The sequence below is a fragment of the Mustelus asterias genome, chromosome 17, assembly GCF_964213995.1.
Source record: "Mustelus asterias chromosome 17, sMusAst1.hap1.1, whole genome shotgun sequence".
NCBI classification, from domain to species: Eukaryota; Metazoa; Chordata; class Chondrichthyes; order Carcharhiniformes; family Triakidae; genus Mustelus; species Mustelus asterias.
This window is the reverse complement of record NC_135817.1, coordinates 73477344-73491960: the sequence shown is the minus strand read 5'-3', so window position 1 is coordinate 73491960 and position 14617 is coordinate 73477344. Positions and strand designations below refer to the sequence as shown.

Below are 14617 nucleotides of genomic sequence, written 5' to 3'. Positions count from 1 at the left end.
GACTTGATAGAGGTCTATAAAATGATGAGAGGCATAGACAGGGTGGATAGTCCGAGGCTTTTTCCAAAGGTGGAAATGTCAAATACAAGGGGGCACAGGTTCAAGGTGAGAGGGGGAAAGTTTAAAGGAGATGTATGGGGGAAGTTTTTCATGATGTGGAGATGCCAGAGTTGGACTGGGATAAACACAGTAAGAAGTCTCACAATACCAGGTTAAAGTCCAACAGGTTTATTTGTAACAAGCGCCACTAGCTTTCGGAACTAGCTGTTCCTTCGTCAGGTGGGTGGGAGTTCTGATCACAAACAGGGCATACAAAGACACAAACTCAATTTACATGAATAATTATTGGAATGTGAGTCTTTACAGCTAATCAAATCTTAAAGGTACAGACAATGTGAGTGGAGAGAGCATTAAGCACAGGTTAAAGAGATGTGTATTGTTTCCAGACAGGAAAGACACCGCTTGACAATCACCAGGCAAGACTCTCTTCTTGTTGGGGAACACTTCAGCGGTCACGGGCATTCGGCCTCTGATCTTCAGGTAAGCGTTCTCCAAGGCGGCCTTCACGACACACGACAGCGCAGAGTCGCTGAGCAGAGACTGATAGCCAAGTTCTGCACACATGAGGACGGCCTCAACCAGGATCTTGGGTTCATGTCACACTATCTGTAACCCCCACAGCTTGCCTGGACTTGCAAAATCTCACTAACTGTCCTGGCTGGAGACAATACACATCTCTTTAACCTGTGCTTAACGCTCTCTCCACTCACATTGTCTGTACCTTCATATTGTGCACTGATTAAAACCCTAGGACTCGGCGTAATCACACACACATCACTACACAACTCCTCCTGTTTCCTCACCTGAAATATCAGCTCGATTGATATTTCCAGTGTCGCTGTTTTTCCTTCCACAATCCCGAACATATATCCACTGACATAAGTGAAAACACTTCCAATAATTGTCACAATGTTGAGGTTTGGACTGGACATTTTCACAATCCTAGTAGAAATAATTAGCAGGAACAAAGCCTTGGTGAAATCTTCATATAATAGAACAGAATTGTGAGTATTATCATGACAAGCTCCTGAACCGCAAAATTGTTTATGAACATATACTGCATTTTCAATATTCACACCACGAAAATCTAGTTTTCTTAATCTGAAGGCCAAATTACAGAAGCAGATTTTTGTTTACTTATGATTCCGTTGGCAGAATCACAATTTAAGAGACTTGGTTGTTGATATTGCTATTGTTGATATATATTAATAACCTGGACTTGGGTATACGTAGCATGTGGGGAGTTTTCCCATCCCATGGCATTTTCCGGTTTTTGGGGCAAGCGTGGCCGTAAAATCTCACCCCACGTCTTCAAAGTCTGCCGATAACACAAACTCAAATGTCACAAACAGTGATGCGAATAGTAAAAGGCTGCAGGAGGAAATAGACTGGTGAAATGTGAAGGCAAACATTAGATGAAATTGATTGCAAGGAAGCACAAAGTAATTCAGTTTATAGGAAAAATGAGGAGAGGAAATACGGAGATAACATAGCACAGAGTAAGAGCAGACAGAGGGAAGCCGCAGGGCTCAGTGGGACTCTGGGTCTGGAGTGTTTGTGCTTCAATGCAAGAGTATTAAGGAAGCATTTGGCACGCTTGCCTTCATCAGCCGGGGCATTGAGTACAGGAGATGGGAAATCATGTTGCAGCGATATAAAACCTTGGTTAGGCGGCATTTGGAGTATCATGTGCAATTCTGGTCACCACATTATCAGAGGGATGTGGGAAGCTTTGGAGAGAATGCAAAGAAGGTTCACCAGGATGTTGTCTGGTCTCGAGGGTGTTGGCTATGAGGAGAGGTTGAATAAACTGGGATTGTTTTCACTGGAAAGACGGAGGCTGAGGGGAGACCTGATAGAGGTCTACAAAATTATGAGAGGCATAGACAGGGTGGATAGTCAGAGGCTTTTTCCCAGGGTGGAAGTGTCAATTACAAAGGGGCTCAGGTTCAAGGTGAGAGGGGGAAAGTTTAAGGGAGATGTGCGGGGGAGGTTTTTCACGCAGAAAATGGTGGGTGCCTGGAACACGCTGCCAGAGGAGATGTTGGAAGCAGGCACATTAGCAACATTTAAGAGGCATCTGGATGGATACCTGAATAGAGAGTAAATAGAGGGATATGGACCGAGTAAGTCTTTTTGTTAGGGCATCATGATCGGCACAGGCTTGGAGGGCCGAAGGGCCTGTACCTGTGCTGTACTTTTCTTTGTTCTTTGTCCTTTGTAAAGCACTTACTAAACAATAAATCAAACAATTTTGATATAATTTTGTTCATTACATTCCATTCTATGATTTAACCCGATAGTATCAACGCTGTGAGAGTTTTCCTTTAAGAACAATTTCTTTACTGGGGCTAGCTTATCCCTAAGGCACAACACTGTACAAACCAGTAGCCAACTCAAAATCAGTGATCAGCAATTCTGGATCTAAATTGAATCAGGCTAACAAAGAACAAAGAACAGTACATCACAGTAACAGGCCCTTCGGCCCTCCAAGCCTGCACCGATCATGATGCCTGTCTAAACTAAAACCGTATGCACTTATGGAGTCCGTATCCTTCCATTCCCATCCTATTCATGTATTTGTCTAGTTGCCCCTTAAATGCCGCCATCGTACCTGCTCCCACCACCTCCCCAGGCAGCGCGTTCCAGACACTCACCACCCTCTGTGTAAAAAACATGCCTCGCACATCTCCTCTAAACTTTTCCCCATGCACCTTAAACCTATGTCCCCGGGTACTTGACTTTTCTACCCTAAGAAAGAGCGTCAGACTATCCACTCTGTTCATGCCACTCAATCTTGTAAACATCTATCAGGTCACCCCTCAACATCCGTTGTTCCAGTGAGAACAAACCAAGTTTCTCCAACCTCTCTTCATAGCTAATACCCTCCAGACCCGGCAATGTGCTGGTAAACCTCTTCTGCACCCTCTCCAAAGCATCCACATCCGTCTGGTAGTGTGGCGACCAGAATTGCACACAATATTCTAAATGAGGCCTAACTAAGGTTCTGTACAGCTGCAGCATGACCCGCCAATTTTTATACTCAATGCCCCGACCGATGAAGGCAAGCATGCCGTATGCTTTCTTGACTACCTTATCCACCTGCGTGGCCACTGTCAGTGATCAGTGGTTATGTACACCCAGATCTCTCTATCTGTCAATACTCCTAAAGGTTCTACCATTTCCTGTATAATTCCTACATGCGTTGGACCTTCCAAAATGCATTATCTCTCACTTGTCTGGATTAAACTCCATCTGCTATTTCTCCGCCCAAGTCTCCAACCGGTCTATATCTTGCTTTATCCTCTTACAATCCTCTTCACTATCCGCAACTCCACCAATTTTTGTGTCATCTGCGAACTTACTAATCAGACCAGCTACAGTTTCCTCCAAATCATTTATATATACTATGAACAACAAAGGTCCCAGAACTGATCCCTGTGGAACACTGCTAGTCACAGCCTTCCATTCAGAGAAGCCCCTCTACTGCTACCCTCTATCTTCTATGGCCAAGCTAGTTCTGTATCCATCTTGCCAGCTGTCCTCTGATCCCATGTGACTTCACCTTTCGTACCAGTCTACCATGAGGTATCTTGTCAAAGGCTTTACTAAAATCCATGTATACAACATCCACTGCCTTTCCCTCATCTATCATCTTCGTCACTTCCTTGAAAAACTTTATCAAGTTAGTGAGGCACGACCTCCCCTTCACAAAACCACGCTGTCTAATAATTCCATTTGTTTCCAAATGTGAGTAAATCCTGTCTCTAAGAATCTTTTCCAATAATTTCCCTGCCACTGACATAAGGCTCACCGGCCTATAATTTCCTGGATTACCCTTGTTGCCCTTCTTAAACAATGGAACAACATTGGCTACCCTCCAGTCCTCTGGAACTTCACCTGTCACCAATGAGGATGCAAAGATTTCTGTCAAGGCCCCAGCAATGTCTGCTCTTGCCTCCCTCAGTATTCTAGGGTAGATCCCATCAGATCCTGTGGACTTATCTACTTTAATGCTTTTTAAGACATCCAATACCTCCTCCTTTTTGATATCGACATGACCCAGAATATCTACACACCCTGCCCTAGGCTCCTCATCCAACAAGTCCCTCTCTTTGGTGAATACTGAGGCAAAGTATTCATTAAGTATCTCGTTCATTTCCTCTGGTTCCATGCATAGATTCCTTCCACTATCCTTGAGTGAACCAACCCTTTCCCTGGCTACCCTTTTGCTCTTTACATACGTATAAAATGCCTTAGGATTGCCAAGGACTTTTCTTGACCCTTTTAGCCCTCCTAACTCCTTCCTTAAGTTTCTTCCTATGTTCTTTATATTCTCCAAGGGCTTCATCTGTCCGAGGCCTTTTAGTCCTTACGAATGCTTCCTATTCCTGGTTGACAAAGTTCATAATATCCCTCGTTGTCCAGGGTTCCCGAGACTTGCCACACTTATCCTTCACCCTCACAGGTACATGCCGGTCCTGAATTCCAATCAACTGACATTTGAAAGACTCCCACATGTCGGATGTTGATTTACCCTCAAACAGCCTCTCACAATCTACACTTTCCAGATCCTGCCTAATTTTGTTGTAGTTAGTCTTCCCCCAATTTAACACTTTTGCCTGAGGACCACTCGTCCTTATCCACAAGCATCTTAAAACTTATGAAATTATGATCACTGTTCCCAAAATGCTCTCCTACTGAAACTTCAGTCGGAGGTAGATTTGCGAGAGTCACTCAGGAGGATTTAAACTAGTATGTCAGTGGGGTGGGAACCAGAGCAGTAGGTCAGCAGGAGAAATAACTGAGGGAGAGCTACAGACTAAGGCCAGTAAGATTAAGAGGAAGAGCAGGCAGGGAATAGTTGTTGAACACAGCGGGACTGATGGTCTGAAGTGCATTTGTTTCAATGTGAGGAGCATAACAGGTAAAACTGATGAATTTAGAGCTTGGATTAGCACTTTGGAACTATGATGTTGTTGCTATTACAGAGACTTGGCTGAAAGATGGACAGGATTGGCAGCTAAACCTTCCAGGATTTAGATGCTTCAGGCAGGATAGAGGGGGATGTAAAAGGGGTGGTGGAGTTGCATTACTGGTTAAGGAGAATATCACAGCTGTACTGAGGGAGGACACCTCGGAGGGTGGCAATATGGGTAGAGCTCAGGAACAGGAAGGGCGCAGTCACAATGCTGGGGGTTTATTACAGGCCTTCCAACAGCCAGCGGGAGGTAGAGAAGCAGTTATGCAGACAGATTTTGGAAAGATGCAAAAACAACAGGGTTGTTGTGGTGGGTGATTTTAACTTTCCCCATATTGGATGGGACTCACTTACTGCTAGGGGCTTGGATGGGGCAGAATTTGGAAGGAGCGTCCAGGAAGGTTTCTTGAAACAGTATGTAAATAGCCCATCTCGGGAAGCCATATTAGACCTGGTATTGGGGAAGGAGCCCGGCATGAAATCAGTGTGACCCTGTTTTTTCTACATGTTTATTTTATTAAGTTTATTTTATTAATGGCAGAAGAAGGCTTACATTAACACTGCAATGAAGTTACAGTGAAAATCCCCGAGTCATCACACACTGGCGCCTGTTCGGGTACACTGAGGGAGAATTTAGCATGGCTAAACCAGCATGTCTTTCGGACTGTGGGAGGAAGCACACGCAGACACAGGGAGAATATGCAGACTCCGCACAGACAGTGACCCAAGCCGCGAATCGAACCCGGGTCCCTGGCGCTGCGAGGCAGCAGCGCTAACCACTGTGCCACCCATTTTGTACATGCGTGATGCGAATTTGCGAGTGGAATATGATGCGCTGCCATTATTCAGGGCTCCTAGAAAGTGATTTCAATTTATTTCCAATGTTGCCTTGTTGTCTGCCTGATCAGTCTAATGTCCATGGCGGCCAGTAGCTGTAGCTATAGGCGCAATGATCCAGTAGACAACATTATCGAGAACAAATCATGCGATTGCATAGTTCCGGGACATTTTCAGGTCAAGTCCAGTTGAATAATACTTAGCCCCTCATGTAAAGCATAAGCTGGTAAAGTGACCAAAAAAATAAAATAAAATCTCTTGTTTGTTCCTTCTAGTCTAGATTTTTGTTCATGCGATTTTAATATCAGTATTAACATGTCTGTAATAAAACTGAATGAAAAAATCCAAACCTACCTCTGTTTCTATCCCTCTTGCCCTGATCACAAATTCTATCTGCTTTGCTGCTTTACTTCTCTCTGACTTTTTCTCCTCCTTTCCACTATCTTCTCAAGGTGACAGTTTACTCAATTGATCATCTGACAGACGGTATAAGTAGCTGACCATTCAAATCTGGGTGTCTGACCCTGCCCTTTAGCCAAGATAGACACTGGATGATCTCCCTAAGCCGAGAACACTAAGGTTAGTTGCTCAAGTCAGCACAAACCAGCGACTGAGCCTTAGTCTTTCTAATTGATAATTTAGGGAAGGCAGTGGCATAATAGTCCAAAGATGTGCGGGTTAGGTTGATTGGCCAGGTTAAAAATTGTCCCTGAGATGTGTAGGTTAGAGGGATTAGCGGGTAAATATGTGGGGGTAGGGCCTGGGTGGGATTGTGGTCGGTGCAGACTCGATGGGCCGAATGGCCTCCTTCTGCACTGTAGGGTTTCTATGAATAGTATTGTCATTGGACTAGTAATCCAGAAACCCAGGGTAATGTTCTGGGGACCCAGGTTTGAATCCCACCATGGCAGGCGGTGAAATTTGAATTCAATAAAAAAAAATCTGGAATTAAGAATCTACTGATGACCATGAAACCATTGTCGATTGTTGTAAAAACCCATCTGGTTCACTGATGTCCTTTAGGGAAGGAAACTTGCCACCCTCACCTGGTTTGGCCTACATGTGATTTCAGAGCCACAGCAATGTGGTTGACACTTAAATGCCCTCATGGATGGGCAATAAATGCCGGTCCAGCCGGTGATGCCCACATCCCATGAACAATTTTTTTTAAAAAAATGATTCACTGTCAATTAGCTCACTTACCCAATGCATTGGCAAGGTGGGGGAGAAAGAATTAGATCTCATAAGATTAAAACGGGTGTTAGAAACATATTATTTTACAAATAATACCTGTTATTTTTGAATTTGATGGTGAAGATAAGAAAGAAAACTGCTAGCAGAATCCCACATGATAATAAGGTGCACATGATTCCAAATAATACAGGGGAGATATGTTTGACTTCGGACATTACATTCTGTCAAGAAAATCATAAATGTTATTAAATACAAACTTTGTGAATACAAAAAGTACTTACTCATTACTTACTCATTATTGATTTAAAGATCAATGATCTCAATTCTATTTGACAAGTACTCACATAATAAAATTATCTTGAGAAAAGAAACAACATCAAAAATTTTTATCAAAAAGGTTTATGGATCTGAGGCAATTTTTTTGACATTGCCAAATGGAATGCTGTCAGTAATGGAGACTAAACCTATTACCTGTACTGAACTTCAACATCAAGCATTTCAGATCAGGTCTAGGGTATAGTCCCTCAAGTCTATTTGGGAAATACAACTTAACCTGTGCTATCCAGGAATTTTATAACTTGTTTTCAGTATCTTGGCCACATTTCATCTTTATTTCAGATAGATTACTGGGTTAAATCACTCCATTACCTTATAAAGTTTTTTTTTGAAGTTTATTTATTAGTTAGAAGTAGGCTTACATTAACACCATGGCAATGAAGTTACTGTGAAAATCCTTAGTCGCCACACTCTGACGCCTCTTCGGGGCCGAATTTAGCATGGCCAACGCACCTGACCAGCACATCTTTTGGACGGTGGGAGGAAACTGGAGCACCCGGCGGAAACCCACGCAGACCTGAGGAGAATGCGCAGACTCCACACAGACAGTGACCCAAGCTGGGAATTGAACCTAGGTCCCTGGCGCTGTGAAGCAGCAGTGCTAACCACTGTACCGCCGTGCCACCCCAATATAGTGCACAAGATGTACCGATCCAACCATGATACAAATGACAAGTTTTTATACATGACTAATGGTGCACCATGAACAATTACTCACATTTATATAATGTTTTTGGTATTGAAATCCATCCCAAGATACTCCTGTGAGACGCAGATGAAGCAAATGGACACCATGGCAAACAGGAGGTTAGGTGGCCAAGTTTGTTCGAAGAATTTGAGCGTTAAAGGAGGACGTGGATGCTCAGAGACAGAAGAGTATTGGGAAGGAAATTCTGAGATGGAATGTAACATCTGAGAGCATGATCACCAATTGTGGGAAAAACGATGGGTAGATGTTGAGGTGTGTGAGGTCAACGTGAGAGGAATTAATAGTTGAACAGGGTTTTTGTAGAATTGGTGGGTTGTAGATTTGGAGTGTTGGACATGTGGAACTGTGTTTGAGCTGGCAGGGGTCTTGGTGACCCGAAGAATATGAAAAATTGGAAGATCATCCTGGAGAACATTTGAGTGCTAGGGCCTGAAGGTGACAAATACACATGGGAGGGTTTCAGCGGAAGATAGGTGAAAGCAGGCCAAGCAATGTAACAGAAATAAATGCAGTCTTTGTGATGGGCTGAACTGGAAGTTGGAAACAGCAGGTCAAATGGGATCAGCCACCAGAGCTGGATGGGATGTCAGCAAGCATGCTGAGGGAAGGCAGGAACTGGCCAAAATCTCTCAATCCTCCTTGGATACAGCGGTGTTTCCAGGAGACTGGAGAATTGCAAATATTACACCCTGGTTCAAAATGGTTACAATGATAAACACAGCAACTACAGGCCAGTCAGTTTAACCTCAAGTGGTGAGGAAATAATTTTTTGGACCAATACTCCAGCACAAAATAGTCACTTGTGTTACGATCCTGCCAACATTCAAAGAGCAATTAACTGACAGAACAATGTTGCAAGGAGGGATGGGGGGGGCAGGGGGAATCGGGGGGGGGGGGGGGGGGCAGTTGAAGGCACCTTGTGGCTGTGACAACTGAACAGAGGCAAGGGAAAGTGTGGAGAGAGACATGTAATAGGGGTGAAAGGAAAAGGGAGGCAATATCTGAAGCATACCTGGGGCACTATGTACCATGCTGCAAGGCTGACAAATTAGCACTGCTGCCTCACAGCACCAGGGGCCCTGGGTTCAATTCCCAGCTTGGGTCACTGTCTTTGTGGAGTTTGCACGTTCTCCCCGTGTCTGTGTGGGTTTCCTCCGGGTGCTCCGGTTTCCTCCCACAGTCCAAAGATTTGCAGGTTAGATGGATTGGCCATGCTAAATTGCCCCTTAGTGTCAGGGGGACTAGCTAGAGTAAATTCATAGGGTATTGGAGATAGGGCCCGGGTGGGATTGTGATCGGTGCAGACTTGATGGGCCGAATGGTCTCCTTCTGCACTGTAGGATTCTATGATTCTATTCTATGGCTATGCCTGGCATGCTTGTCTTAGTCCCAGTCCAGGGAGGAGGAAGGCCTGTCTGTGCTGTGTCGGTCATGCAAAGGATGGTCTGCAGGGTGTGGTCAGTCCCTCGCACACTTAGGTCCTGGGAATTGGTGGCTTGGTACTGGGTGGCAGATGGCACAGTCACAGTCAGGGGAGGCATTTGTAGCCTGTAAATGGGGAACTGATGAGTAAGAGGGGGGCACTTGATGGTCACATGGGGGGTTTTATTAGGTCAATGCACATTGGGTTTCCAGATGGAAAGGGGTGAGGTTGACATGGGGCATTGGGGCATCCATTGGAAACGGCTCAGTGGGGAAGTCAGGGAATCGATTGGAATAACAATGGGCTCCAGGGTTAAAGGGAGAGGCAGGAAAGCGATTGGAGGGAGAGAACCGTGTACATGATGCTCTTCCAGGACAATAGGAGGGTCTTGAAGAGTTGGATGCTGGTTTCATAGTAGAAATTCTGCAGCACAATTTTAAAAGCTGATGGAATGACACAGTTGGAAAATAACCTTGGGGGAAAAGAAAAATTCCTAGGATAAGGGTGTGAGGACTCGTGGGAGACATAGACTACTGCACTTTGGGCCAATTGAAGGGATGCCCAAAAAATTTCCGCTTCCGGATATGAGGAGCAAGGCTCAGCCGAAACATGTTAGGGTAACTCACTGTTTTCGCTGGAGTTCAGACGAATGAGGAGGAGATCTCATAGAGACTTATAAAATTCTAACAGGACTGGACAGGGTAGATGCAGGGAGGATATTCCCGATGGTGGGGGAGTCCAGAACCAGCGGTCACAGTCTGAGGATTCAGGGTAGACCACTTAGGACGGAGGTGAGGAGACATTTCTTCACCCAAAGAGTGGTGAGCCTGTGGAATTCATTACCACAGGAAGTAGTTGATGCCAAAACATTGAATGTATTCAAGAGGCGGCTGGATATAGCACTTGGGGAGCATGGGATCAAAGGTTATGGGGAAAAAGCAGGATTAGGCTATTGAGTTGGATGATCAGCCATGATCGTAATGATTGGCGGAGCAGGCTCGAAGGGCCAAATGGCTCCTCCTGCTCCTATCTTCTATGTTTCTATGTTTCTATGCAACTCAAATGCCAAGAGAAGGATTTGGGACCTAAACTCATGATGCGCATTGTTGCAAGAATCCATTAGGACTTGGGGCTAAACATAGGATAGGTATGACTGACCATTTTTCCCTTTCATAGGAATGTGAAAAGGTCTGAAGGATACAGCTATAGAGGGGCCATGGCTAAAGTGCATATACAAAATGCCAATTCCACGGATGCATGTGGCGTGATCCAGGGTGTATCAAAGATGCCTCTCATACTTGCAGATGAGCGAGGGACCGTGCTGAAGATGCCTTTGCTTGTCAAGGGATGTGGCAGCTGACATTTGCCACATTCTTCAAGAAGATCTGACACTGCACAGATTGGGAGGCCACCCATTGCCAGTGGCTCTAAATGTGACTGCCGCATTCAACATTTTTGCAAGTGGCATGTTCCAGGATTCCACTGCAGAATTTCACAACCTTCCGCTCATAAATGCATACGTCACCGATGCCCTATTCAGTTAGGGACAAAACTGCACCCAGTTCTCCCTGGAGGATGCCTGCCAGACTGCCAAGGCAATGGGATTTGCAGTGATCTCCAGCTTCCCACAGGGACTGGGTGCCATCGACTGAACACATGTGGCCTTTAGAGTTCTCTGGCAGCAGCCACAGAGAGTCATCAATAGAAAAGGCTTCCACTCACTCAATGTGCAGCTGATCTGTGACTACCTAAAGCACATTATGCAGGTCGGTCTGTGCAATGTACCCTGGGAGCTCGCATAGCTGTTAATCCTGAGTCACTCAGGTGACACAGAGCTGCGAGGACCCTCAGCGCATTCAGGCTTATCCATGATAAAGGCTACCCCAAAAGCCTTGAGAGGAAATCTTACCAAAAAATGATAGAATGTTGTTTCCAGAAAAACATGCCGGTTTTCTCTTCAGATTCTACACGCTGTCAAGAAGGTCAAGGGGCATGTTTCACGCCGTCATGCAAGGCGACGGGGCCTCAACTCGCTAGCAAAGCCTAACTGCACTGAGATTGTGGCAATATGATTAAAGGGCTCCCTGACCAGAACATGAATAAACCTCCCCCCAACTCACCATAGAGTGTCGAGGGTTCTCATCCCCAACCCCAATTGGATTTGGCACTTCTCTCCTCCCCATCCCAATCAATCATTGGCTCCTTCCCTCTGCCCACCCCCACTGATCATTGCCCCCTTCCCTCCCTCCACCCACCCCCCTCCACTGCACAGTCAGAGCCGGCACCAATCTCCCCTTGCCCTCCATTCCCATCCCCTGCCCCAAACAACCATCACTGGCATCCCCTGCTCCTCTGATTTGTCCACTCCTGGCCCATAAGCAATTCTAAATTACCCCACCTCTCTACCCATGAGCCTCCCATTGGGATCCACAAATCAGGAGTGTGATAGAATACTCCCCACTTGCCTGGATGGGTGCAGCTCCAACAACACTCAAGAAGCTTGATACCATCCAGGGCAAAGCAGCCCTCTTGATTGACACCACATCTACAAACATCCACTCCCTCCACCACTGATGCTCAGTAGCAGCAATGTGTCCTATCTACAAGATGCACTGCAGCAAATGACCAAAGATCCTTAGACGGCACCTTCCAAACCCATGACCGCTTCCATCTCGAAGGACAAGGGCAGCAGACACATGGGAACACCACCACCTGCAAGTTCCCCTCCAAGCCACACACCATCCTGACTTGGAAATATATCGCTGTTCCTTCGCAGTCGCTGGGTCAAAATCCTGGAATTCCCTCCCTAACAACATTGTGGGTCAACCCACAGAACATGGACTGCAACGATTCAAGAAGGCAGCTCACCACCACCTTCTCAAGGGCAACTAGGGATGGGCAATAAATGCTGGCCAGCCAGCGACGCCCATGTCCCTCGAATGAATTTAAAAAAGAAAAAACCTTGGCACAAGTTGACAATGCCTGGGCTGGCATTGCCAGATTGGCATGAAGATGGTGCCCACCTGACAGTGTCAACCTGTGCCAAGGGGCAGTGCCAGGAGGCATTAGCTAGGGTAGTAAAGAGGGTAGAAATGGACTCAGTGCACCTAGATTAGTGATGAGGCAAAAAGACACAAATTGCCACTGTTTCTACTCCTGGTTTTTAAACTGGAAAGTATATCTGTGACATCAGTGGAAATTCAGGATCAGTTAATAGCTGAGCTTGGTTTTATGCATATCCTTTGTATATAACTATCCTTCGCTCACTTAATTTTACTCGAGAAATCATCCTGCTTGTATTGAGGGATGCTGTTTTTTAGTTTATGAGCTCTACTTATTGTAATCCATGGAAATTTTAAAAAATAGACTCTGTAGACTGTTTGCTGTAGTGCACTGCTTAAATACACTCTGCTGCTTGAATAGATTTGGTTTGTGACGTAAACTGTTGTAGTTCTGATGCAAGTCCTGCCCAGTTTACAACTCATTGGCTGACACCTTGGTGCCAGTAGATACTCTGATCAAGATTTACAAGTGGAGATATCTATTTATCTATTTAAGTATCAGAAGGTGGTCAGTATCGATGGAATTTGATCCCAGTCATATTATATCCCAGCACCAGTCAGGACCTTCAGGAACTGAAAGGGAGAGAATCGAGGGCAAAGACATAAGGGCAGCACAGTGGCGAACTGCTGCCTCATAGCGCCAGGGACGCGGGTTCAATTCCGGCTCGGATGACTGTCCGTGTGGAGTTTGCATGTTCTCCCCGTATCTGCGCGGGTTTCCTCCAAGTGCTCCGGTTTCCTCCCACAGTCCAAAGATGTGTGAGTTAAATGGATTGGCCATGCTAAATTGCCCCTTAGTGTCAGGGAGATTAGCAGGATAAATGTGTGGGGTTACAGAGATAGGACCTGGGTGGGATTGTTGTTGGAGCAGGCTAGATGGGCTGAATGGCCTCTTTCTGCACTCCCGGGATCATATGAAACACCAAATGGTTTGTGAAATGATGTCATCAGAATATTTGCATTGCTCTTATCTATATTTTACTTACCACTTGGATATTACATAGCTGCTGTAGAAGTCGCTGTCCAGCTTCTGTGTTCATGGCTGGGTCGATGGTACAGTCTGCAGAGCTGCACAGAGCACTGCAGTTCAGCTTTGTCTCCATATTGTAAACTGCACGCCACCCAGTCTTTCAGTGTTTGTCACGCTGTGTTCTGAGATGCTGCAGATTCATCACAGGAGGGCAGCCTGTACCCCATTCTGCAAAGTACAATTCATAAAACAATAAAATTGAACGTGCAAGAATAGTGAAGGCATTTTTTATTTGCTTGCAAAGTTCTTGTCTGCCTCTGCCACTCTCTCTCTCTATCTCAAGTCTGAGATTCGCTGGAGCATAGGTCGAGGAACGAACAATGCTTCAAGTCAGTGAGTGGTCAGGTTATTTCAGTATGGGGAACATTACAACCCAGCCTGACCCTGTTCTCACACAAACTCCCACACAGCTTCCCAATGGAAAAATGATCAAAAATGGTTTTGCTTTTCTCTCCCTAGACCAGGGACAACGAGGCTAAAAATAATGCATATACGTGGCCTAACTGAGATGAACTAATTCTGCACAGACCCGTTATCAAAATGTGGTAGCTTCTTGCTCATGTGCCAAAGAAAACTATGTTAACCGACCATCAAAAGGCAAATTCAAAGCCAGCTTCAGAGAAACTTGAATTTCCCAGACTTTGTACTAAGATACTTTTAAACTTCAGAATAACTTGAGAAGCTTTGGAGTTCAGAACGATCTGTATTTCAGCTAGTGCTTATAGTAACTATTTTTGTCGCAAAACCCTTTGTAAATGGTATCCACCAGCAGTGGTACTTTGCAATACAAACACTGGGAGTGAGAATCAAAAGAAACCACAATGCCAGTGAAACTAAAAGAAAGAGAAACACTGAAAGCGGGATTTAAACACAAATAGAAGCGTTGTACTTTAAAACACGCTGGCACAGTGGTTAGCACTGCTGCCTCACAGCGCCAGGGACCTGGGTTCGATTCCCGGCTTGGGTCACTGTCTGTGTGGAGTTT

At 45.3% G+C, this 14617-nt stretch overlaps 1 protein-coding gene across 1 annotated transcript in view; it reads right to left on the bottom strand.

The window, feature by feature from the left end:
- gpr156 (G protein-coupled receptor 156) overlaps nt 1-13705 on the bottom strand; it is a 39554-nt gene extending 25849 nt beyond the window's left edge. Inside the window, exons 1-3 of the mRNA XM_078231901.1 lie at nt 13592-13705; nt 7169-7293; nt 864-1002 (exon numbers count right to left, since the gene is read on the bottom strand). Coding sequence (XP_078088027.1) covers nt 864-1002; nt 7169-7293; nt 13592-13705 — 378 coding nt within the window. The remainder of the gene's footprint in view (nt 1-863; nt 1003-7168; nt 7294-13591) is intronic.
- Between the last annotated feature and the right edge of the window lie 912 nt (nt 13706-14617).